The sequence below is a fragment of the Dipodomys merriami genome, unplaced genomic scaffold (assembly GCF_024711535.1).
Source record: "Dipodomys merriami isolate MVZ:Mamm:240054 unplaced genomic scaffold, mDipMer1.0.p SCAF_29, whole genome shotgun sequence".
Taxonomy (NCBI): Eukaryota; Metazoa; Chordata; class Mammalia; order Rodentia; family Heteromyidae; genus Dipodomys; species Dipodomys merriami.
In genome coordinates this window covers 2,205,599-2,231,947 of record NW_027204381.1, presented here as the reverse complement: position 1 = coordinate 2,231,947, position 26,349 = coordinate 2,205,599, and the positions used below count along the sequence as shown (strand labels likewise).

The 26,349-nt window shown below is 38.8% G+C and overlaps 1 protein-coding gene across 1 annotated transcript in view; it reads right to left on the bottom strand.

Moving 5' to 3' along the window:
* The window catches only part of LOC138838819 (guanylate cyclase soluble subunit alpha-2-like), a 204,258-nt gene that overhangs the window by 50,542 nt on the left and 127,367 nt on the right, over positions 1–26,349 (bottom strand). The window contains exon 6 of the mRNA XM_070038178.1: positions 25,338–25,481. Within this exon, the coding sequence (XP_069894279.1) occupies positions 25,338–25,481 (144 nt within the window). The remainder of the gene's footprint in view (positions 1–25,337; positions 25,482–26,349) is intronic.

Below are 26,349 nucleotides of genomic sequence, written 5' to 3'. Positions count from 1 at the left end.
TTATGCCTATAATCCTAAACTACTTAGGAGGCTGAGATCCGAGGATCATGGTTCGAAGCCGGGCTGGGAAGGAAAGTCTATGAGACTGTCATTGCCAATAAACTACAAAAAAAAAAGTGGGAAGTGGTGGTGTGGCTCAAGGGGTAGAGCAAAATAAGCCTTGAGCAAAAAAAGCTCAGAGACAGCACCCAGGCCCTGTGTTCAAGCCCCAGGATGGGCACACACAAACCAAAATCAGTTGATTTAAGAAAGAAAGAAACAAGTCAATTTCACCATGAGTTTGTGGATACACTGGAAGGCAAGGCAGGACTGGAGAATCTTCCCAAACCCCACAATGATTCCTAAAAAATCCCTATTTACACCTGTAAACAGGCCAAACACATTTTGCTCTTAAAAAAATAACTGAGAAGTATTTTTTTTACCTAGTCAGTTCTCCCTTCCTTGAAAAAAAAAAATGGTGTGATTTATTAGCCATTTTATTATACCCCTGCGTATTTCCCCCCTCATTAAATGGCACCCCATATTTAAATAATAAAGTCCTATCAAATATTTATTTTAATTACCATTTGCTGCCACACAGTAGTGCTTCTGAGGATTGAGATTTTAATATTCAAATCCTTTTCCTGGCACAGCATAAACACTAATCAGTGTTTATCCCATAGCAACAGGAGCGAAGGAATACATCCTGCTTTGCTCCCATCGATACGGATGATAGAGTGACTAACCGCATGCAGCAGCGGATTCCTAACGCATAGCCTCCACGGTTCACAGAATTAACTACACTCTGACCTGCGTCTCCGTGGCCACCGTGATACCTTGCATCCGCATAAATTATCTAGAGTTCTTCAAGCAGGAATGAGCATCCTAAATGTGGTAGCCAGCACGGCAACTTCAGTTTATCCCCTTTTATCATTTAGGCCTTTGTTTCTTTTCAATTATTATGTTAGGAGTCACTGTCAGCCTATGTTAAGAAAATAAAAAAGTAGTGAATTTCATCTTCAGCCTCACCATTATGACCGATAAACCAGGGCAAGAAGAAAGGTGTTTTTTCTTGGGCCACCGCTTCAGGTACTACCCGGTCAGGTAAAATCCATGACTCTTTATGCCAGATATATGGCCATATGTGGCTAGAAAAGGCATTTTTCTGAGCTGTAATGACTCACGAGATGAAGCCTGTGAGGTATTCTCTATAAGGTTGGTAAAGGGATCATAAAAGTAAACCCTGTACATACTCTATGATAATCCCAAGCCCCAAGTAGATTCTCAATAAGCTGCCAGTACTGGCATGGTAGAGTAATGGTGGGAGACTAGTAGTGGGGTTCAACAGTAGGGTGTGTGCCAAGATGACATGAAGCTCTGGTCCCCCCCAATGATGATAGTATTTAAATAAATAAAAGATTATACTTTAAAATAACCAATATGCGTATCTATATGCATAGTCTCCTCTAGGTAAGAGGAGGGTTTTTTTTTAAACTTTCAAGTATCCAATTCTATGCAGTGTCAACACCAATTCAAAAACAGCTGGATGAAATATAATAGGCAAGTTTGCTTTTAGTCCTATAGGTACAACAACTGAATCAAAGGGCAAGATTCAAAACATTGATTGGTTTGATTGATATCATGACATGTACGCGTGCGTGCGTGCGTGCGTGCATGTGTGTGTGTGTGTGTGTGTGTGTGAGTGCGCGTGCGCGCGCGTGCGTGTGTGTAGGTCCTGGGGCTTGAACTCAGGGCCCAAGCACTGACCTGTACTGTTGTTTTATTTTTGTTCATTTTTGCTCAAGGCTGGTGCTCTACCACATGAGCCACAGCTCCACTTCTGGCTTTTTGGTGGTTAACTGGAGATAAGAGTCTCACAGATTTTCCTGCCTGGGCTGGCTTCGATTGATGATCCTCATATCTCTGTCTCTCCAGTAGCTAGGATTACCACCAGCACCTGTGGTCTGTGACATTTTTTATTGTCACATAATCAGGGTCAAGGGGGAAAGTTTGTTGTTTCAAGACATGAAAGAACCTTCTGGGGCAGTCGTGGAGTTGATAAGAGCAGGACAGAAGAAAGCCCGGCTGGCCAGCAGGAAGGAATAAAATAGAACTCTGGTCTGAAAGTTGTTTTTCCAGCCTGAGTTTGTGCTTACGACCTCAGGCTCTCAAGGATCAAAAGCTACTTTATGAAATGAGGACACTCCTGGATTTAAACTAAATAATACATACATGTTCTTAACATTGAGACTTTTCTGACTCTTTAAAAGGCTGCCGTGCTTTGCGCATCTTCCCGTGGTAGCCCCACTCTCCAGCTTCTTCCTTGCACAGGTCACCCATGAACAATGCCCGACCTCCGTTTCAAGCCTTAGAAAACCCCTGACATGTTTCAGGCATTAGAAAATCCCTCCTCATATTAAACAGCTAACTGCCAAAAGAGAAACACTCATGGTGCTTGTTGCAAACAGCTGGGCGCCCAGCTGTAGACCACATCCAGCTGCAGATGGCGAAAGACTACAACTTCCTGGATTTTTGCATATTTTTTCCTCTTCTACCCATCCATTCTGGTTTTTCTCCTCCAGTAACAGGAAGATGATACTCGTGTACAATTAGGATCTTATGAGAACTTGATACATGACATGGTGTGTGTGTGTGTGTGTGTGTGTGTCTGTCTGTCTGTCTGTCTTGTGAGGCAGAATTACAGTAGTACTGGGTTGGAGTGAAGTGTGGAGGCTCCCACGTGGAGCTGTGAGTATTGGTCATGGTGGAATTCCTACACATGAAGTTAGTTACAGCCGACGCGAAGGTCGCTCTTCCTTTCCTGTTCACCTACCCTTGAACTTTAACAGTGCCCTTTATGAGACATGGATCCTGTCCGCAATGCAGGCAGATCTCCCAGCCGGAACATTGTTAACAAACACAGCAGCTGACAGTAGGAAACAACAGGGAAGCTCATATAGAGGCTTGGTGAGATCTCCCAAGTCCTGAAGCTCTGGTTTCCTCCAAAGGAAAATGAAAAGGTAGGAAAGAATGAAGTCATTCTGTTTAAAGAGAAAATACCAGCCGATTGTAAGGATAAGGTGGGTGGTTGAATTATGATGATATACTTTCGGAGAATAAAAATCACAGGCAATTTTCTCCTTTCTCAAAGGTGATTATGATCACAAAGCTCTGCTCTTAGGAGCCTCAAAGCTCTGTCTTGATGAACGGAGCAAAGAAGTGTCCGAATGACAAGTGTCAAAACAGCCAACCTGACACCAACATCAGATGCCAAAAGTTCCTGAGGCACAGGAACCTGGCTCAGTCCACAAGGTGGTGCAGCCATGTGTGAACACACGTGTCCTTGTGCAGGAAGTGTGTACAGAGGAGAACACAGCGAATGGAGCAGCCAAGGTAAAGGCAGGAGACACAGCCCCTCATTATTCAGCCCTTCTGTGTTCCCACCCCGTTTGTTCTTTTAGGGAGCTAGATGTTCCTTACCCATTTATAGACTCTGAGCACAGATAAAATAGAGAACCAGGGAACGCAAACCCAGGCAACCTAGATTTCTAATTTCCAAATAATTCACTACAATTTTTTCCTTCTTAACTGACATTGATCGTATGCCCTTTCTCAAAATTTTCACTGGACATAGGTTTGGGTCACATGATCTTAATTATATTAGTATGCTATCCTTTACCTTCTTAGGTAAATTAATTTCATTATCTCTCAGCCAGTGTTTTCCAAATCCTGGGTTTTAGAATTACTTTAGGGAGTTATGAACAGCATTGTTTAATTAAATCGAACAGAATGGGCTAACAGCACAGTATGGAACAGAAAATATCAAGATTGCACTGCCTAAAGTAAGGTTATTATTTCATTAATGTTTGCCCTGGAATCTTATTTTATAATTTACTTACTGCAGCTCACAAGAGTGATATTTGAAATCTGTTATGTGAGGTAATATTTGAGAGTCAGATTTTCATTTGTGCTGTGGAATTTCTGTTTCATGCTTCATCTCTAAGGGATCCTTCCTGAGCCACCCCGTTTCCCAGAGCCTGGGCCTAAGCTTAGCCTTAGCTGTTAAACAGCTCTGTGGTCACAAACTACAGAATAATGAGAAAGCAAATAATCCTGTTAAAAATAGACAAAGGGGGTGAATAGGGTACACATATGTCATCTCAGTTACTCTAGAGGAAGAGATCAGGAAAATCAGGGTTTAAAGACAGCCAATGTAAAAAAAGTTAATGAGACCCCCATTTCAACAAACAAATTGAGTGTGGTCATGCGTACATCTATTATCCCAGCTACGTAGAAGAGTAGATCGCAGGATCCTAGTCTTAAACCAGCCTAGATAAAAAGACAAAAAAGACTGAGGTCATGGTTCAGGTGGTAGAGTCTGCCTAGCAAGTCTAAAGCCATAAGTTCAGTTACCACTACAACCAAAACTAAAAAGCAAAAAGAAGGGGAGCAAAAATGGGAAGGGATAGGAAGGGAGAAGAAGGGAAGGGAAGGGAAGGGAGAAAGAAAGAGGCAAAGTGTTTATTATAGTTTAGATAAGATGTATCCTTCAAAAGACTCAACTGTGGAAGGCTTTCTTACCAGCTAGTGGATCCAGTCTTTGAGAGGTGATTACATCCCAAGGGCTCTGACTTCATCAATGGATTAATCTACTGATGGATTCATAATTATGTGGTCTTATGAGATGTATCACTGGTGTGGTAACCTTGGGGGTTTTTATCTTATCCCAGGCCCCTCTCTGAGTGCCTCCCTTCTTCCTCTCCATCTCTCCTTCTCTCTCTCCCTTCCTCCCCCACCCCTCTCTCTTTCTCTCTCTCTCTCTCCCTCTATATCCCTTTCCCCCTTCCTGGCTGCCATGAGTTAATCAATTCTACCATACCAATATTTGTCAATGAGGAGAAACTGACTAGCCCAGTACTTGAACAGACATTTCTCAAAAGAAACTTTTATCCCAGAGAGCTAAAGGATACAGGGAAAAAATGTTTTACCACGTACTGCCTAGTCTCCTGACTGGGTACACACTCCATGGAATTGAAGTCAATATGTCACAAAGGAATCTGTCCGCCCAGTGCCACTGTTTACAACCACCAAGAGAATATCCATCTCTCTCTACTTTCCCTTGATGTTTCTCTAATGCTTCAAGTCCACCAAAGTAAGTTCTTACAGCCTAGAAAATGGGAGGACTTCATGTCCCTAGGGTGCTAAACTAATTGAAGATGGGGCCAGGGGATGCATGTTCCTGCTCTCTTTTCCCTAGACACGTGCCTAGTGCTGCTGAGAGGAACCCCAGGGCAATGAGGGCTACCGTGTCCGTACGGGACATGACCTTGAAAATGCCAACATCATCTTCCTTTCCCCCTCCCCTCCTCTATCTCAGCCCTAACGCTTACTCCTCACCCTGCTATTATCCCCTAAGACCTTATCTCAGACTACTGAAAGCTCACACCATACTCTCACAGCTAACAGTAAGTATAGCAGAAAGAACTCAAAAAAAAAAGGCAAAGTTACATCATTAGAAGTATCCAAAAATAACCAAGTGAAATTGTTAAATGCAAAATTGCTGTTGAAATACAACTACAGAGTATCCATTAAAAACTGCATAAAAAGACCAAATGACTCTGCCCCACCCGAGAGGAACTATGAAGTATTATGAGTGGATGCAAAAGGAAAAGGAAATTTTTGATTTATACAGTCACAACCGCCCCCCCAACACACACACATACAATCCAGGCATGTTGCCCATAGACATGGGTTTATTACCCTAATCAATGTAGAAAGTTTTTCTATATTTCATCTTAAATAAGTTTCTAATCAGAAATGTGGTTTACTTTTTTTCCCTCTCTTTTGCTCCATCTATTTCTTCCTTTTTCCCCCAGGAAATCTTTTCAAGGTGCCCTTGAATTCCGAGAATAGAAGCACACTTGATGGATCCTACTTGTCAATCAAGCTGACAGCTATAAAATAAAATCCGTATCTCTGCTAAAGGATAACTTTTAAGGATGAATTTTTAGCTCAGCAACTTAATCATACCAGGGCTCCTTAAATGAGAAGATGATGCCTGGTTGATTCTCTCTGTGTGCCTTTGCATATTAATGCACATGTCTCCCTGTTAAGGATATTCTCTTAAGAGGATCTTGTTGCTGTGTAAAAAACATGTAACTAAACCCAACTGTTGGTGCCATTCTGAGTTTTCTACATTTTACTGAAAGAAAAGGTTATCATGACTATTCTCATCATTAACAACTTGCAGAAATACCTCATTCTCCAGCCTTCAGTGAAATCTGCTAGTAATTCTCGAAATTCAAGAGAATAGAAGGTGCAAGAGAGAATCCTCTGGATTTCTAGACTCTTGTCAGCTAAGGTGATAAGGGATGTACTTAGAACTAGAGGTGGTCTGTTTAATTAAAGCCAGCTTATGAACACTCCACTGAAGTGTTACTCTCTTGTAGTTACTGTCATGCAGAGAGTATTAAATTCTCCTTTCTCTTCTTGGGACTTGACACACGATTTGGTTGTCTTTCTTTTTCTTTTGTTTTCTTTTTTCTTTTTTGATAGTCATGAGGTTTGAACTCCAGGCCTGGGTGCTGTCCCTGAGCTCTTTTGCTCAAGGCTAGCACTCTACCACTTTGAGCAACAGCACCACTTCTGCTGGTTAACTGGCAATAAGAGTCTCACGGACTTTCCTTCCTTTGCTGGCTTTGAACTGCCATCCTCAGAGCTCAGCCTCCTGAAGAGCTAGGATTACAGGCATGAGCCACCAGCACCCAGCTAATGATTTGCTTTTCTATATGTCTAACCACTGACATGAACTACACTATATTCTATACTATACTAAGCTAGACTATTCCTATACTATATTATACTAGACTAATATATTAGACTATTCCGATACTATGCTATATTATTACCATACTATCTTACAGAGTCTTAAGCTACATGCCAGGAAAAGTATTCTGTTCTTTTAAAAAATAAAGTCCTAACTTTTAAAGTTAAAATATAAAGTCAAGAATATCACATTCTCAAATGAGAAGTACCATCATGCACTTATAAAATTAGATTACAGAACAAATTGAAATTTTCAGTCATCAGTGTGGCACATTGTAGGATCTTGATCAAACACTTTCTGCACATTGCAGGATCACCTTGATAAAACATTTTAGGTAGAAAAGCAATGTGTGTAAACATGAGCAACGAATGAGGGCATCCATTTATCGGGTTGCATAGAATTCACACATATAAATGTATCATATACACTCCAGTATACAAAGGTGCAATAGATGGGAAGGGGGGTGGTCATAGATCTGAAAGTTCACAACTGTCCTTGATAGTGGGTTAAACACCTAATATTTTATATAATTTACCCATAACGTGTAACATATTAAATATCAGTAGTAAACTGTGATAAAATTATGAATTTTCTAAAGCCCTATTTAACTGCTATATGAAAGCAAATATGACTACTGGGGATTATTTCACAGGGCTTGAATTGGGTTAAGAAAGGTAGAGGAAGAAAACAAAAACAAAATTAGGAAAGTATAGTAACAAATAAAACAGGGTGACCCAAATCAAGCAGCATCAACATGCAGAATGACAATTACGCTGGCATATTAAATGTCAAAATATTATACAGAGTAAAGATTTAGCTGGTACTACGTGGGGTTGAATTAGTACCTTGGAAACAGAAGTGATTAGAGGTTAGTCCTCATTTCACAGACAATGGAAAGGGGACAGAGTGGCTGGTTTTGTTGCTGTTATTTGATTTTATTTGGAAAAGGAGGGTGTGATGGAGTCCAGAAAGCTGTTTTTTTCTTAAAGAAAATTACAATTTTATATTAACAAGAAAACTGTGCTAGCCCAAGTGAGATGAGATGAAAGCAAGAAAGGGAAAGCCATTTGAAAAGAAGAATGATGTTGGGAAGAGATGTGTAAGAAATATTTAGATTATCCAGATTGACATCTCTTATCACTCATTACATCAGAGAATGAAGGGGCTACTGAGACCCCAAGTAGCAATGTTAAGAGACAAGCAGACAGGGGAAAACATTTGCAACACTCACAGCTAGGGAATGAGAAAAAAAAAAGCCAGGACCCTGGCAGAATTAGGGCCCAGTTGATTTCAAAAGCTGTATGCATTCTTAATGGATATTTAACTACCATGATTATGTAATTTTCTCCAATAGCACACATCAGTTGTAGAGCAATAATTTTCTACTTAGGTAGTCTGGCATGATGGATGATAAAAAAAAAAAAAGAGTATAAGCTAAGAGGCCAGGAGGAGCAGTGTTCAGATGGGAGACAATGGCATCCAGGCTAGATCAGACAGAAGGGGTTAGATTGTGCATTTGCCCATCTTGGTCCCCAGATTTCTCTGCTGAAAGCTGAATCCCCAGTATATGATTGCAATCTTGTCTGGAAAGGTCAGTGATGGTTTGAATATGAAATATCCTCCAGCGGCTCAAGAGTTCAAGGCTTGGTCTCCAGGTTGTGATACCCTTTAGGTAAGTTCTAGAACCCCCTTTGAGAACCTACTTAGAGGAACTGGGTCACTGTGGGATGGATACTTGAGATAACTTCCCTAGCTCCTTCCTGCCTCCTCTTTACTCCCTGTCTTCCTCTCTGTTTCCTGTCTGCCTTTTCTCCACTTCCTGTCTCCTCTGCTTCCTGGCTGCCATGAGTGGAACAGCTCTTCTCCACCACCCACTTCCACAGCCCTGTCAACTCCTTGATCCAGATTCCCAGCTTCTTCTACTACTATGAGATAATAAACATCTGCCCTTCCAAGCTGCTAAGACTGTGAGACTTTGTTATGGCAGCTGTAAGGGAAAACCAGAGAGATAGATGGAAAAACCTAAGAATGGAGAAAGCTTTGGACCACTGCAGTGATCAGTAAAAACGATGGAGTGGGAAATGGAAGATCAAGGGGTAGTGGTGAGGGAAAGACACTCAGATTCTACAGCTGGAACAGTTCTAAGGATGTGTTCAGGGCTGGGCGTGGAATTTCTCAAGTAAGCTGCCCTCCAGGGAAGAGTAAGACCATGCTAAAATAGAAACATCGCTTATAGGAACATGACTATGTTATAATGACACATTTTTTCTCTTATCATAGAATAGTATTTATAACTTTATATAGGGGTAAAATAGGTAAAATAATCTTACACTGATTAATTCTATGACATGTCTGAAGATACTAATAGGAGAAGTGATAAAAAATATACCTGAAGAGACACAATTTTTCCAATCTCTACTATTTCCATAAATGAATATATTGCAAGAGAAGAGACAGATGGAGATTCAGAAGGCACAAGTTTATTGGCTCCACCCCCTCCCCCCAACACACAGACATTTTTAAAGACTACAGAAAACTGGCCTAGCATAGCCATAGGGAATGCTAAAAGTTAAAGGGAGAAGAAATCCATTGTATGTGAACTGTTGCAGTATATTTGCAGGGAAAAAAAAAAACAACTTATGGATACAAGACATGGAGAATCAGATGGGGGAGGGGCAAGGAAGCAGAAATTAATAGTTATAAAAGTGGTCATACTCTGTTAATAAAGAAATACACCAAGGCCAAAATAGACAATGTGCCATAGATTTGTACAGTTCTTTTCCTATATTTTTATGTAATAAACTAAAAAAAATCCTTACCCATTGCCATTTCTACTAATTACAAAGTTTTTTCTCCTCTACCAACTGGACTTATCAATTAGCTCCCTTCATAAATTTCCAACATTCAGGGCCTAGTGGTATCCAGTTACATGTTATACATTGAAAAACTTGCTTCCAAACATGTTTTAGTGCATATATAATAAAGGGAGTTGTCCTCTAACATTTCAACTTTTAACATCTTAATAATTAACAGCTGCTGGTTATTCACAATGGAATTTCCCAAATTCCTATATAATATTCTTTGTAAATCATCTCTGCTCCAGTCTGGCTGAACCAATCTCTAAGAAAAGACACAAGGGGCGGCAGGGTGCCAGTTTTATGAAGCTGAAATCACCATCAGCGTGACACTGCTTTATTGGATGACAGTGGCAGAGCAGAAAAATGTCTGGAGTGTTCAGACAAATACATTTGGCTTCAGAATCTGGGAGGAGTTGGCCATATCAACAGCTAGCTAGCTACTTTGCCTTTTTGAATCAAAATACCAACCTACTGGAACACATTAATAATGTTTCCAACTTCAAACAGGCATTCATCATTTTAGAGAAATACTTAAAAGAGATAAACTGCCCCTTAAGCACCAACCTCAAAAAGGGAAGCTTTGCCAATATTGCTTATAACAGATACATACTTAGACTTCTGATATACCATATATTTTTTGAAATGTGTTATGGCTCTGGCTTCCCTGGGGATGTGTGTTTTTAATCATGAGCATTTTCACAGTCAAGCTAAACAGAAAACAAACAGTCACAATAATATTTGAATATAGCTCTCTACAGTAAGAAAGGTAAATGGTAGATTTTAATTCAGTAGTGTGTGTGTGTGTGTGTGTGTGTGTGTGTGTGTGTGTGTGTGTGTGTGTGTGTGTGTGTGTGTGTGTGTGTGTGTGTGTGTGTGTGTGTGTGTGTGTGTGTGTGTGTGTGTGTGTGTGTGTGTGTGTGTGTGTGTGTGTGTGTGTGTGTGTGTGTGTGTGTGTGTGTGTGTGTGTGTGTGTGTATTCTCCATACTCATGGATTTGTGGATTTAGTTCCACTTTATTTCATTATACTTCTGGTAGGAAAATTATTTGTCTCAAGTGTTAAAGGTAAGGAATCAGAATGGGATAAGTTTAGTGTGTTCAGAAGAACATGTTGGCAGGAAGGAAGGAAGAAAGGAAGGGAGGGAAGGAAGGAAGAAAGGAAAAGAAAATGAAAGAGAGAGAAAAGAAAAAGAAAGAAGGAAGGAAGAAAGGAAGGAAGAAAGAAAGGAAAGAAAGAAAGAAAGAAAGAAAGAGAGAGAGAGAGAGAGAGAAAGAAAAGAAAGAAAGAAAGAAAGAAAGAAAGAAAGAAAGAAAGAAAGAAAGAAAAGAGAGAGAAAGAAAGAAAGAGAGAGAGAAAGAGAGAAAGACAGACAGACAGACAGACATGAGGAAAATAAGAGCAAGCAGACAGAGGGCTCCAAAAATTAACATGAACCATGAGTCAGTCATTTACAAGTACAGGGCATGGCAAATGTTTCAATGTAAAGAATATTGATCACAAAGCAAAAGGTTGTAGGAAAGAAGCTATTATGGCCGTCAATTGCACAACAATGAAGTGACATTCTCTACTTTTTCCTTCACTTGCAAACTGAATTCAGTTGTATTGATCCAGAGGATCTAGCACATTCTTGCTAATTCATCAAATAATTCCTTGGCTAAGAAAAGCTATAGTTTAGGACATTTGGACCCCATCAAAGGAATACAAAGACTAAGTATAGAAATTTACCTATGCTGAAGAATGATCAAGAAAAATTTATTTTTAGTTCAACTTAATCCTTTCAAATGTGTTGTCTATATAGTATAAAGTGGTTCTAAGCCTTGCCAGTGGCTCACGCCTGTAATCTTAGCTACTCAGGAGGCGGAGGAGGAGGAGGAGGAAGAGGAGGAGGAGGAGGAGGAGGAAGAGGAGGAGGAGGAGGAGGAGGAGGAGGAAGAGGAGGAAGAGGAGGAGGAGGAGGAGGAGGAGGAGGAGGTCAAATTAAAAATGTAAAAAAAATTATGTTATTTTTTATTATTGAACTCTATAAATAAAGAAAAATATGGTACCAACAATGTAAATTTAATAATATAATGAATGCTGTATTATTAACTATATTAATGACACTGGGTTATAAGATATATTTAAATACTAAAGTGAAAATATACAGCCAGGTGCCAGTGACTCAGGAAGCTGAAATCTGAGGATCACTGTTCGAGGTCAGCTTGGGCAGGAAAGTCCATATGCCTCTTATCTCCAATGAGCCACCAGAAAGACAGAAGTAGAGCTATGGCTCAAAGTGGTAGAGTTGTAGCCTTAAGCTACAGAAGGTAAAGCACCAGGCCCTGAATTCAAGCCCCACAATCAATAATTTAAAAAAAGAATATGTAACTATAATTAATTTTATGCACATACTTAATGTGAGCAAATATAAAAACTATAGGGTTTTAAAAAAATGGGTGAAAAAACACTCTTTTTCCTAAACTTATCAGTATCAACAATTCTGTTCATTTATTCATAACAAAGTTAGGTTTGGGTTTTTTTTGTTTGTTTTGTTTTTGTCGGTCATGGGGCTTGAACTCTGGGCCTAAGTGCTGTCCCTCAGCTCTTCAGCTCAAGGCTAGCACTCTACTACTTGAGCTACAGCACCACTTCTGGTTTTCTGGTGGTTTATTGGAGATAAGAGTTTCACAGACTTTCCTGCCCGGGCTGGCTTTGAACCATGATCCTCAGATCTCAGCCTCCTGAGTAGCTAGGATTACAGGCATGAGCAACCGGCACCTGGCACAATGTTAGTTTTTATGAGGAGTGTTTAGATGATCCATGGAAAAATGACAATCACTTTTTTTGTTTTCATTGAGAAAGGAAGTGAGCCTGAAGGCCCCCAAAGATGGAGAACAATTTGAGCTGCAAGCAAACAGATCAGATGGGATGGACAATAACCAACAGAGAACAGAGACCAACACACACACACACAAGTGGAAACACTGGTTGAAGCACAAGCAACAACACTGCTATTTCTTTCCTCACGATCTGTACTTGTAAGAAAGATGGGAGAGCGCTACTGAAACAAGGAAACATGGGCCCCAGCTTATCAGACATAGCTTGTAGATAAATGAATTAATGCAAGCCCACAAGTTGAATGGAATCTTCAAGTTGGGAAATCTGAGTGATTCGCTTATTCTTTTTTAACTGAATGGATGTCAGTGACCAGATGTTTTGGTATTATGTAGGCAGAATTTTGTTTCAAGAGCTGGGAAAACAAAGCAGATTAGTATCTGGCACAACTGCAGTCTGATGTGCAAGATGGAGAAACATCAATGGAGGCCCTTTGGCTGATCAAACTACATGATGCTCTGATACACTTCCAGTTGGTGGGTTTGGCTGTTATGAATACAGAAGTGGTCTTAGAAAAATTAATATTTTTAAAAAGTATCAACTGATACCATTTATAGAACATATGCAGGATATCTGCCTTGTGGTTTTTAATATCACTGTTTTCCTGGGGGTGAGGAGGGGTGGATTTCAGACTGCCACAAAAAGATGATCATGTCTTCCTTTATTTATGAATTTTTTGGAGGGTAGTACTAGCTTTTTGAACTCAGAACTGCAAATAGGGAAATAGGCCTAAAATACATACATAGACGTGCAAATACAGTAGAGTTCTGCCACGTGAGGGCAACTTGTATTTAAGGATAGAGAGAGGAAGAGCGAAACAGATACACACACATTCTCCATCTGGGTACCACGTTTGGTACGCAGTAACCAGTGAATAATATACAATAAAAATTCTAAATAAGTAAAGAGGTGCTTGTTCGGTACTGGTAATAATTTGGAATCATAGAAATTTGGAAACTTTTGGGTTTTTTTCCAACTAGTTACAACTTGTTTCAAATTCAGCTCTCACATTGATGAGCTATACAATCTTGCTCAAATTATGCAAACATTTTTGTATATTTTTTTGTAAAGATACCATACAGAGCGGTTACAGTTACATGAGTAAGGTAATGAGCACACATTATGCCAACTTTTTGAATTGTAAATTATTTAAATGCAAAAGAAACCTTAACGAAACTTACTCTTCAATGGTTTTTGGAGGCAGATTAAAAGAGTTCAGAGTGTCTAACACACTTGGCCTAAGTCTGACATATAAAAGAAATGTAATTTACCTTTGATTTCACACATATTCTTTAGTTGCTAGGTGTCCTATTTTCTCATTTTTTTAAATACTTCAAATCTGCATATAAAATACTCTGAAAAAATAGTTTTTATGTAAATTAAATGATAATAAATATAGTTGGCTTCCAATTCTACTTCCTTTAAAAATGTAGAAAATATAGCCAGGCACCGCTGGTTCACACCTATAATCCTAGCTACTTAGGAGATTGAGATCTGGAGAAAAATCCCTGATTCTCCATCTCCAGTTAACCAGATAAATGCTAGATTAGAAGTGTGGATAAGGTGGTAAAGTGCACTAGCCATAAGTGAAAAAGTCAAGTGAGATCAGAAGACCCTGAGTCCAAGTTCTGGTTCCAAAACACACACAGAGACACACACAGACACACACAGAGGGACACACACATCCACATGCACGTCCAGGCAACAAAATAATATAGATCTGAATATAAACAACACTATGTTGACTATTTTCTCTACAAAGAACTTAGGATTCTGCCAAATATTTTTAATATCTTCCAACATGAGGACAGAAATAGTTTTGAGGGAATGTATGTCTGGTTCCAATTTCCCGAATTTGTTGTCAGTTCCACAGATTGTGATGCTTAGCTGTTTGTGGCCATGTCTAGTGTGCTTACCCCTTGCTTTCCTACTACTTATCCAACAGTTAAGAAAACAGTCAGCATTCTACAAGCACTTGTGGAACAAATGACTAAAAGTCACTCTTGGCAAGTCAGATTCATGGTGAAATAGGCTTCATCTGAGTTGAAACAGCTAGCTTCCTCCAAAATACTACTCTGGTATACCCCGTTGACACTCCAGATCTGTGTTCCAATGGACTAGTCATTTGGCCATCAAAGCAGTTCAAAACCAGCCTGGGCAGAAAAGTCCATGAGATTCTTATTTCTACTTAAATACCACTACCACCACCACGCCCCCAAAAAAACACAAACCAGAAGTGCACTGTAGCTCAAAGTGGTAAGGTGCTAGCCTTGAACAAAAGAGCTCAGGGACAGAGCCCAGGCCCTGTGGTTCAAGCCCCATGACTGAACAATAATAATAATAATAATAATCCCTCTTTTCTTCAACTTCAACAAGTCTCCCACTAGAAATTATTTGCATACATTTCAGACATTGTTTTCAAAATTACCATTTTTCCCCCAGCCTTCTCTGAATTAATTTGGTGTTACTAAATTCTAGTTGGTTTGGGGTGTTTTTTGTTTTTTGTTTTTTTTTTTTTTGTCCTGGGTCTTGAACTCAGGGACTGGGCTCTGTTCCTGAGGTGTTTTTGTTTTCTCAAGACCCACGGTTCCTATTCTAGCTTTTTGGAAGAGTATCACAGATCTTTTTGCTCAGACTGGTTTCAAGCTATGATGCTCAGCTCTCAGCCTCCTGAGCATCTGGGATTACAAGCTTGAGCCACCAGCATCCGGCCTAAATTCTTTGTTTTTAATGGTTTAACCTTTGAACAAACACATTAAACGCAAGTGATAAAGCAGAATCATTGGCTGGGAATGTGGCTTAGTGGTAGAGTGCTTGCCTAGCATGCATGAAGCCCTGGGTTTGATTCCTCAGTAATACATAAACAGAAAAGGCTAGAAGTAGTGCTGTGGTTCAAGCCGTAGAGTGCTAACCTCCAGCAAAAGAAGCTCAGGGACAGTGCCCAAGCCCTGAGTTCAAGACCCAGGACTGGCAAAAACAAAAATGCAGAATCATTTCTTAGATTTGAATCTATATGTAAATTTAATCTGGTAACATGTGCACACAAGGTGACAATTTCAGGAGCAATTAAGAACCAATACAGATATGCAGACATCATTTCGGCCATTAGGAAAAGGCTGGAGTTGCTAGGAGACCACATTTCCAATAAGAACAATGTAGCGATGACCCAAACAATTACCCAAGGCCTGAAGTGACAGCAACAGGAAGGAGAACAAAATCTCAGAAGCACTTGTGACACTGAATTATTAGTAACACATTTGTAACTCGGGTGATTTGAGAGTTGCCCATCAGAAGCATGAAAATCCAACTGCAGGAAAACACAAAATCAAAGTGAGTTCCTAACAATGAAAAACGCAGCACCAACCAAGTCTTTTCCTTATATTGAGGATGAATTCATACCTTTGGTCCACTGTCTCATGATGTCACCATATTGAGTGAACTTCCATTTTTCAAAGCACCTACATCTCAAGACCATACTTTATATTTGTACATGTTTTATATTTATAAAGACATAGGATAGATATGAAATGTAAATCTGGTAAATTATTTAGGATTTTTTTGGGGGGAGGAAGGCAGTCCTGGTGCTTGAACTCGGCCTGAGCATTGTCCCTGAGCTTTTTTGCTCAAGGTTAGTGCTCTTCCATTTGAGCTACAGCTCTACATCTAGCTTGTTTGTAGTTATTTGGAGATAAGTGTCTCAAGGGCTTTCCTGCCCAGACTGGCTTTGAACTGCAATCCTCAGATCTCAGCCTCCTGAGTAGACAGGATGACAGGCGTGAGCCACCGCCAGCACCTGTCAGTGATAGGGGATTTTGATTATCTTCTATATGCGAGTTTGTAGGGATCATTTTATATTTTGAAATTTTAGTTACCTCAAAATAGTTTTTTAAACGTTTCTTTTGGACAAAATGTGGGATTGCAAGAACGAATACCAAATATAAAACTAAGATCTAAGTCAACAGGGTGATAAAAGTGCACATAATACATGACTATCTTAAACCTTATTTTTTTTTCTGTACTGTAAGCTCAAGATACTAATGTTAGCAGATTGCATAATAGGCTTAAAAGAGACTGGGTTAAACTGGCAGTGAAAGATAAAAGATCTCTTCTCAATAAGGCTGAAGACAGAGACCATATTCTAAAGGAAGTGATTCTAACCTCCCACAATAGGCTGGTGAGATCCCATCCCGTTAGGAACAAGCAGTGGTCAATAGAGAGTCTTATTCTTTACATAACCTCAGGTAAATAAAAAAAAAAATCAGAAGCCGCCTACATGCTCAGAGGCTGCAGAATAGCATGCCACATGAAAACCAACTAAAAATGAATGCCATGACTCACAATTCTAAGCTTCATCTTAGAGCACTGTCGCAGAACTGCTGGCAGACACAGTCCCTGGAGACAGGCTAAATAAATACAATAGACTATAGCTTCCTTAAAAGCATTTACTAACACAATGGTAGGATTTAATAGAGTAATTTTATCAATGATTTAAACCATGTCCCTCTGTACTAAAGAATATAAATCTCACCAAGTGCTGGTGGCTCATGCCTGTAATCATACCTACTCAGGAGGCTGAGATCTGACGATTGTGGTTCGAAGCTAGCCTGGGCAGTCAAGTCCCCAAGACTCTTCTCTCCAATGAATCACAACACAAAGCCAGAAGTGGCACAGTGGCTTAAGTGGTAGAGTGCTAGCCTTAAGCAAAGAAGAGCTCATGGACCATGCCCAGACTAGAGTTCATGCCCCAATGACTGGGGGGAGGGGGGGAAGAGGGGAGAGAGAGAGAGAGAGAGAGAGAGAGAGAGAGAGAGAGAGAGAGAGAGAGAGAGAGAGAGAGAGAGAGAGAGAGAGAGAGAGAGAGAGAGAGAGAGAGATCTCTACTAAAAAGAAGTGAAAGATAAAAGACTTGCACAAAATGAAGCCAAGCCATTTTATTTGGGGGACTTTATATATACCTCAACCTGGAGCTCCATGCATTTTCTGGGTTCTGTTCCTTTCCAACTGTTGGCTATTACTTTTTTCCTGTAGGATAAATGTATAAATACCTTCACAAAAGGACTGCCTAGAATCTGCTTGACAAATACCATAGTAAAACTCAACAAAGCCTGCATTGTTAGAAATGTGTACATTCGATAAAGCACCCTATTTGTTTCATACATTAAAAATGATTGAAACCAGGTGCCAGTGGCTCATGCCTGTAATCCTAGCTACGCAGGAGGCTGAGATCTGAGGATTATGGTTCAAAGCTAGCCTGGGCATTAAAGTTGTGAGACTCTTAATCTCCAATAAACTACAAAAAAAAAAGCTAGAAATTAAGCTGCCACTCAAGTGGTAAAGCACTAGTGTAGAGAAAAAGAAGCTCAGGAACAGCACTCAGGTCCTGAGTCCAAACCCCAAGACTAACACACACATCAAACAAAAAGGGGGGAGGGGAGAAAAAGAAAAAGATTGAGAGTCTGCAACACAAATTACACATTATTAAAGATAAAAGCTGAAATAAGCCAGCAGTGGAATTCTGTCACATTGACACACACCCTGCATTGAACCATTATGCTGACATCTTAAGGGATAATGTTCTGTCTAATAAACTCAGCCATGGAGCCTCACGCCAGGTAAGTTACTCTATAACTAAAGTAATACTTTGCTCCATGTCTATAGCAAGCAGAATATGAAATAATAATTATATTCAAAGAATACCCTATGGAATAACATGAATACCATACTTTTAAGTATGTAGTTTTTGTATCACAATCTACAACAAATGACAAGCAGTGGGAAATAGAGAAAAATAACTGTGCAACACAATTTATAGTCTTCCAGACCTCACCTGCCTAATGATTGCAATTTTCACAATAATGATAGGACAAAGTTCACTTGTTTTCCTCAGGTAATTGAATCTAATCTTTAAAAAAATAATTATTTTGAAACTGGGTACCAGTGGCTCACACCTGTAATCGTAGCTACTAAGAAAGCTGGGATGTGAGGATAGCAATTTGGAGCCTGACCTAGCAGGAAAGTCTGTGCGATTCTCATCTCCAATCAACAATCAAAAAGCCAGAAGTGGAGCTGTGGCTCAAGTGGTAGAATATTAGCCTTGAGCTAAAAAAAGCTCAGGGACAGTGTCCAAGCCTTGAGTTCAAGCCCAAGAGCAGCACACACACATGCACACACACAACATTGATCATTTGGGTGGAAGACCTCTCATTTTCTTAAAAGGAACATCTAAAATGAATTTAACTTTCTTAAAGACTAAAACTATGCAAAGTCTAACTTAATAAAATAGTAAAGGCAACAGAAAATTGACAATCATTTTAACATGCGTTCATTCAATGTCTGCAGAGTACAGGGATGCTTAACAAGTGTTTTCTTCCTTTTCAAAGTGGAAATGGTAACAATACTTCCCCTGTAATAATTCCTGTAGCGTTACTGTAAGAAAGACTTCAATAACGTATAACATGAAAGCATTTCAAACAGTGGCCGGTCTGCATGCGGCTCTATGTTTCAACAGATGTCATTTATTCCACACTAGACAACTTACTCACAAATAGATGCTTCTGTTCTTTCTACTTAAAGACAGCTTCATCTGTGACTTAGGTTGAATATGGACATAAATGTGCGAGTGAATTGTTAGTAATTAATCTCTTACAAAAAAATATACATCACTTTGAACTTCCATGTCTAACAACAGAAAGTCTTCTAACAAGGAATGAAAACTTATGGCACCAAGATTCGGCATACACTGAGCTTGGGAATGGATGAGCAGTACATATTTGGGGATCCTACTACAGAAATAACCAGAAAGAGCGGCACTTTAGATAACACTGAAAGAGCAAGGTGAACAGTGAAATCCAAAAAACACCAAGGGAAGACCTTAGTAAATCCTCCTTAGAGACAACACCCCAAAAAGTATTACCATAGGTATAAAGGTAACATAAAAACCCAGGGATAAGCCAGGCTTCAGTGGTTCACACCTGTAATCCTAGCTACTCAGGAGACTGAGATCTGAGGATCGCTGATGGAAGCCAGACCAAGCAGAAAAGTCCTCGTGAGACTTTGATTTCCAAACTGAAAGGGTGCTGCGGCTCAAAGTGGTAGACGGCTAGCCTTGAGCACAAAGAGGCTCATGGATAGTGCCGAGGCCCCAAGTTTTAGCCCCACACCAACAAAAAACAAACAAACAAAAAAACCAGGGATAAATCTAAAATAGAATGTCTTTTGAGAGCCCTTTCTGCCCATAACACACATAGCATTTCTCTGAAATCTAAATTATTTCTTATAATATTTTATACACAATGTCTAGCACCGAGATAAAAATAGGAATTAGACATACAGGGATAGGTAACATGGTTAAAAATCAAGCAAAGAAATAGATAATGTAATGGACCACAGGGTTGTAGAGAATTAACTTTTTATCAAAGAGTCTAAAATTGCTGTGGATCGTATCTTCAAGGATATAAATAAAAATAAAATGGCATGAAACTGTAGGCTTCTATAACTGGCATTAAATAGGAAGTGAGTGAATTTAACAAATGATTTTTATATGAATGGAAGACTAGAGAATTCGAACAATCTGTAGACTGCATAGAATAAACGTCTATGAATTTAAAGGATACAAGTGACTGAAATGATGTATCATAGCTAAGCTCCTGTTAAACTCTCAGTGAGCAAATATTTTATGTATAATCATGTTAAAATAGATATATACACATTTCTAGTGCCAAATAAACTCACTATACAAAACAGATTTGTTAAAAAAAAACACATTCAACTACAATATTCATGACTAATATTATACATCATTTCTGTATGTTATTACCACAGTGGAATAGTCATTTACAAAATCTGCAATAAGATGCAGCGCATTCTCTAGGAGATTAAAAGCAAATGAAAATGTGTCTGATGTATAAACATGAGACATTTAATGTGGCTTTATATCTTGATAGTGTGTTCGTGTACCACTTATGTACTTCTTGTCCCCTTAAGTTTTTCTCCTTAGATGTAGGATTTAGATACAGAGCATCTCACATAAGTATGCACATTTCAAGGTGGACATAGCATAAGGAAACCCTCTAATATTGTTCAACAGAGGGGAGTTAGGGGAAAATAAAGAGCAATGGGGGGGGATGTTTGATCAAAATGTGTCATACACATACATGAAAATATTACTAAGAAATCCCTCTATAAAATTACATGCAACAATAAAAAATAGAAAAACTTAAAATACTAAGGTACCAATTAGAATTTTACCAACAAATAATAACCAAAGAGTCATAAAAAATTAACTTATCAAATAATTAGCTTTTCTAACTACAATCTGAAACTGTAATCCCATGGGGTTAATTAAGTACCGCAATATTTGCCAAGGGAAAATCCCTTCAAATTTTGAACTAGCATTAGATTCCTTTTTCAAATAGCAACAACAATTAAAAAATTAATTGGGAGAATAATAATCATTTCATAATCTCAAAAAATCCTATAAGCTCATTAGAAGCAGTTGAGGTTTAAGGAACATTTTAATGTGTTACAAATCCATGTAAATTGTACATTAATATTCCTGTTTGTAAGCTAGGCAGTTAGAACAAAAAAAATCCTAACATTTCCCTGATTTGCAATTGAGATGGTTAAACACATTAGTATTACATGATTATGCACTGTGTTTGAATTCTACTTTACATTCTCCTTATAATTGCCTCATTATATAAAATGTACTATTCCTTGAATTGCTGAAGGAATTTGGCATTTCTATGTGTATACAATGACATTTTATGAAAACACTAAAAAAAAAACCCTGAAGCCCAGAATTAAAACAGAGTTTTAGATACACTCATTATTCTTCAAAAGCCTTAAATGGAGAAAATGTCACTTGCTTTTCTAACATACCCTTAATCATATTTTCTAGTGAATCTTCAAGCAGTTTCCTTTTCCTCATCGACATTTTGTCAAAGAATAAAGCACAAACAATAAGAAATATTTGTTATGATCAAAGAGTGGTTAAAGATTAGTATAAGTTCAATTCTAAGCACTAAAAACTTCAGTGAAACTCTTAGCAAGATTAGCTTTATAAGATTAAAAAGCACAAAGTCATACCATTTTCTAGTGAAATCACAATACAGCTAGCTCATGAAAGGAAGAATAGAAATCCAATTTTACTCTTTTGACTATTTCTCCCTCTAGGGGAAAATAAAAATGTATAGCTGTAATAGCAGAATTTCCATATTTTCATCCAGAAGAAAATGCCTCAAATGTGGAAAAAATTATTACATTTTTCAAAGCAGCCCCAATTCAAACCACTGTGAACTAATTTTTCTTAATTTATTGCATAGCTACATTTATGAATGCTTTCTGGATACTGTCTAGAACTATTCTGAGAGTAATTAGAGAATCTATTGACAAATAATTTGCTTCTGTGTTTATAGACTGAGATGCTACATTCCTTGGTTACTATTAAAATGTAAAAGCATGAATTTAAAAACATCAGTTTTACAATTGATGAGTTGAAGACATTAAAAAATCACTGCCAATCAATTAAAATGGCCTCATGTGGCTCCCGGTTCCCAGAGGTCAATAAAAGCCAGACAAAATAATCTGTCTGTCAAAACCTGAAAGTTTGATTTCAAGGATTTTGGGTACTATTATTGCAACTAAAGTAGCTTACATATTGAACAGCATAAAATTTATCTAATTTGAGGTAAGAAAATCAACTGGCCACATAATGAACTTATTACAATGCCCACGCATTTCGTGATGGAAGATTCTCTGTAGGTTTAGAAATGTTCCCATGGCGCCAAGCTAGAGGGCATTTCGAAATCAATCAATATGCCAAAACAGAATCCCAAGCCATGCAAATACTATAAATTAGTAATGAAGCTAAAATTATTAAGGTGGTTTTATTATTTTGAATTCTCTTTCTGCAATCTGATTAACTCTGTGCGGACATTTCCTCTTCTGATTTAATAAGACGATCTGATTCATGAGATAGAGCTCATGTTCCATTTCACAAATGAAAATATTGATGAGCCAACACAGAAAAACATGATTTTCTGGTTCTGGTCATTTAAGTTTGTTTGACCATACTGCCATCAATTTTAAATATTTTAACTCCTAGCAGGTTAAAATCCAAAATAAAGAAAACAATCCCAAACAAAAAGGCTTTCCAAGGGTAAGCTATATGATTTCAGAAGTGATATCATTCGACCGGCTACAGTCCACAGTAGACATGAGACAGCGTTTCTGTAGATTTTGTTTTTCTGGTGGTGAGTGAACTGCCAATCCTATACTTCAATACTTCAGTAATTATGCCCTGAGGGAACTTAATCTAAATTTTTCTTTTTGATGCTCCATCTTTTGCTATTTTCATCACTGGAAAAGTAGTCAAAAATCTCTGCTTTTTGAGATTGTGAAATATGAACATGTTAGAGACACATGAATAAAAGGGGGAAAATGATCTATGTTATGCTGGATTTGCCTCCCTTTATACATCTCCAAATGGCATTTTATAACCAATTTTGTCCTTTCGAACTTTAAGTAAATAGAATCAAACTACAGAATTCTTCAATGATGAATCCATGTTTTTGACCTGCAATCCACATAATATCAGTAGCTGAGGTGGGGTTTTGTAGCTGCACGGTATACTGAGGAAAGTACATACATTGGGTGGTTTACAATCATATACAAATATATTAATGGAAATATGGTAGACTCAAGGGAGGATTCAAATTAATTCCTCAAAAAAGGCAGAGTCAAAGTTCATCAATAAGAAAGCAGGTAGTCAAAAGGGGTCGGGGTGGGGCCAAGGGGAAAGAGATGAACAAATGAAGAAGAGAAAGGGGAGAAATGCAAAGAATCAACATATAGGCTACAAAATTAAAAAGAATGAGAGAAGGGGTGGCAGAGAATGTTAAAGGGGTGGCATCGATCAAGATGCGTTGTATTCACAAACTGCTTTGTTTAACAGCGACTCCTTTGTACAACTACCTAAAGATAATAAAACATTGAAAAGAAACAAAATACATATCATATTCTATTGTGTATCGTGGCTTATCTACAGTTGAGGCTATCATGAAAATTACCACTGTGATAATCTTGTGTGTGCTAAGAACCTCACTGGCGAAAGCAGCAGTGAAGAAACTACTGGACTTTTCCAAAAGGGAGTGAAAGAGGAAAGAGAATTACCGAGAACAAGTAAAACTGGAACTCACTGTGTCTGTGTAGAAGGAATCTCACCGAGAGGAGGTGTGCAAGTGGGAGACAGTATAAGAGAGCAACAGACCTCCATCTGCCTGAAGTATTACACATGTCGCCTGTAAAATCCCATGGTGAACCATCTTTGTACAATTAATATACTCGGGGAAAAAATGAATGCCAGGAAAGTATAACAGGCTCCATTTGGAAGGGGGGTACCCAGTGGCATGCAGGGAAGGCCAGTGGAGACCGAGAATGAGAGTGAGTATGGCCAAAGTCCTGTAGAGGACTGTATGAAAAGAGAATGCTGAGGTCTACTGAGATTGTTTTAGGAAGGGGAGAGGAGAGAATAAGGGAGAGAGGACGTAGTATGTTTGAGTGGAAATAAAACACTTAACCCCCTTAGGCAACTCATAGCAGTTAACCAGCAATCTTTAAGGAAAAAGAAAATCCCTGGTGTTCTTCAACGATGGCATTGATAGACACTGAGACATATGCCAAACTACTATCAGTAGACAGAAACACTATGTCACAATGTTAATCTCTTGCAGTGATGAGATTACTGAGAAGACTAATGAAGCAAAGATAACTTTGGTGGTATGTTCTGGAAACAACCTGTTGGTTTGGGGTTGCTGACTGCCTTAGGTGTTCTTTTACAAACAGAAAAGTTTTCACTTTAACGTGATAAAATGTACACTTTGAGATCTGCAAATTTGGGGCTTAGTCCACAAAAATCACCTTCCCTACCCTACATACAGATGCACTGATTATAGAAATTTACTAATTACACATAAACATATGCATGCACACATTAATTTACATTAATTATACCTAAACATATGCATGCACACATTAATTTACCATCAGTAAATTCATTGACTATAGTATCTATTTTTCCCCATTGCGTGGCTTTTCACCATGAAACCCAGCTAGGACTGATTTATTGATTGATTCAAGTAGAGAAGCGCTTCCAATTTATTTTCCACATGGAAAGACAGTTGTCTTGCAGACCATTTCCTGAAACGTCTACCCTTTTCCCACTGATCAAAAAGTCACTTTTCTAATTTATCAAATATTTTCCTCTAATATACTGCAGCCTCAGCTGCACTCTCACTTAGATGCCGTTCGAGATGAATTCCTTTGACTTACCTATTCCAGGATCCTGTAGCACTACAGTGTCAGATGACCAACCCGAGTCTCTTCACAGTAACAGGAAAACAATTGCTTTTGTGCATTCCTCTGTGTCCCCCAGTGAATGTATGTTTGGAGCCCCACAATGCAGAGGCTCACAGGTACCAAAGGGAGCACTGCACACCAGATGTGTCCACGGTTATCAAAGTTTCCTACGTGTCTCTGAGCTGCAAGTTCTGCCACAGGAAATTATCTTAGAACTCAGGTCCCAAGCTTCATAGGCAACACCTAGACCTAGACATTCAGTACAGGAAGCTGCCTTCTGCATACCTGTTCTGTGTTGGACCACATCCCATTCTTTGTTTTCCTAGGTTTCTGAGTTGTCCCTGGTTGTTCTCTGTTCATTCGTAAGCACCTGACTCATCTAGACTTAGGAATTACAGTAATACCAAGAAAGGTACACTGACGGCTCACAGATTGCTGGCTTACCTGAATAGGTCTTCCATCAGGAGTGAGCACCTCTTCCGACAGCTCCATCATCTTCAAGGCCATCAGAGCAATGGGCTTGGCGTGGCACAGGCTTTTCCTGTGGAGTCCTGCGGCGACACAGTACGCATCACCTATGGTCTCCACCTGCAGCAATCAGACAGACCAAAGGCAAACTTAGGATAATGAGTCAGGAAAAGAAAAAAGAAAAAATGATTCATTATCTGCAATCAGGAATATTGCTGAAACACTTCAGGAAAACATGGATAAATTCAGCAATGAGATTACTGAGTGTAATCCCAGCAGAGCCATGATCCAGTACTGACATTGGATGATCACTGAAATTAGGAACAACTGGAATAAAAATAATTGTATCCCCATGAAAAGATATTTGTATTTTGCCAAGACAACTTCCAAATAATGACCTTTATAAGAGCCACCTTCGCATCTTCTTCAGACTTTCTATAGTTCTTCCCTGGAAGGCATTTCCAACCCCAGCTGTTCTACTTCTCAAATGCTCTACATGGTCACATGCATCTGCAACTTCTTGTCAGATCTGGGCTTACTTAGGAATTATAATACCTAAAATTCCTTTATTCATACCCCACGCCATTAAATGTGCCACACATTCCAAATATGTTATTCATACTCTCACTGGAAGAAAAGTATTAGATGCATTTGGAAGGTGAGAAATTGTATTGCACAAACCTATCCATAACCATCACCATGCAACTAAATAGTTCACAGCCACTGTTCTTCCCTGGATCAGACTGAATTTCATTGTCAATATTCGTACCAATTGGTAATTACTATTTTTATATATTTTAAATATCCAAGATTAAACACCCCTCACCCCAAATAACCAAATCATAAAAGTTTGACCTAACTTATTTTCAGAAGAAAGTTCTCTAAGGATCTACTGTAGATATGGAGGTAAAATCCTCACTAGTTCTAATATTAAACACGTGATAAATGTTATATTAAATACCAGATTCCAAGTCTGTATAGTCCTCAA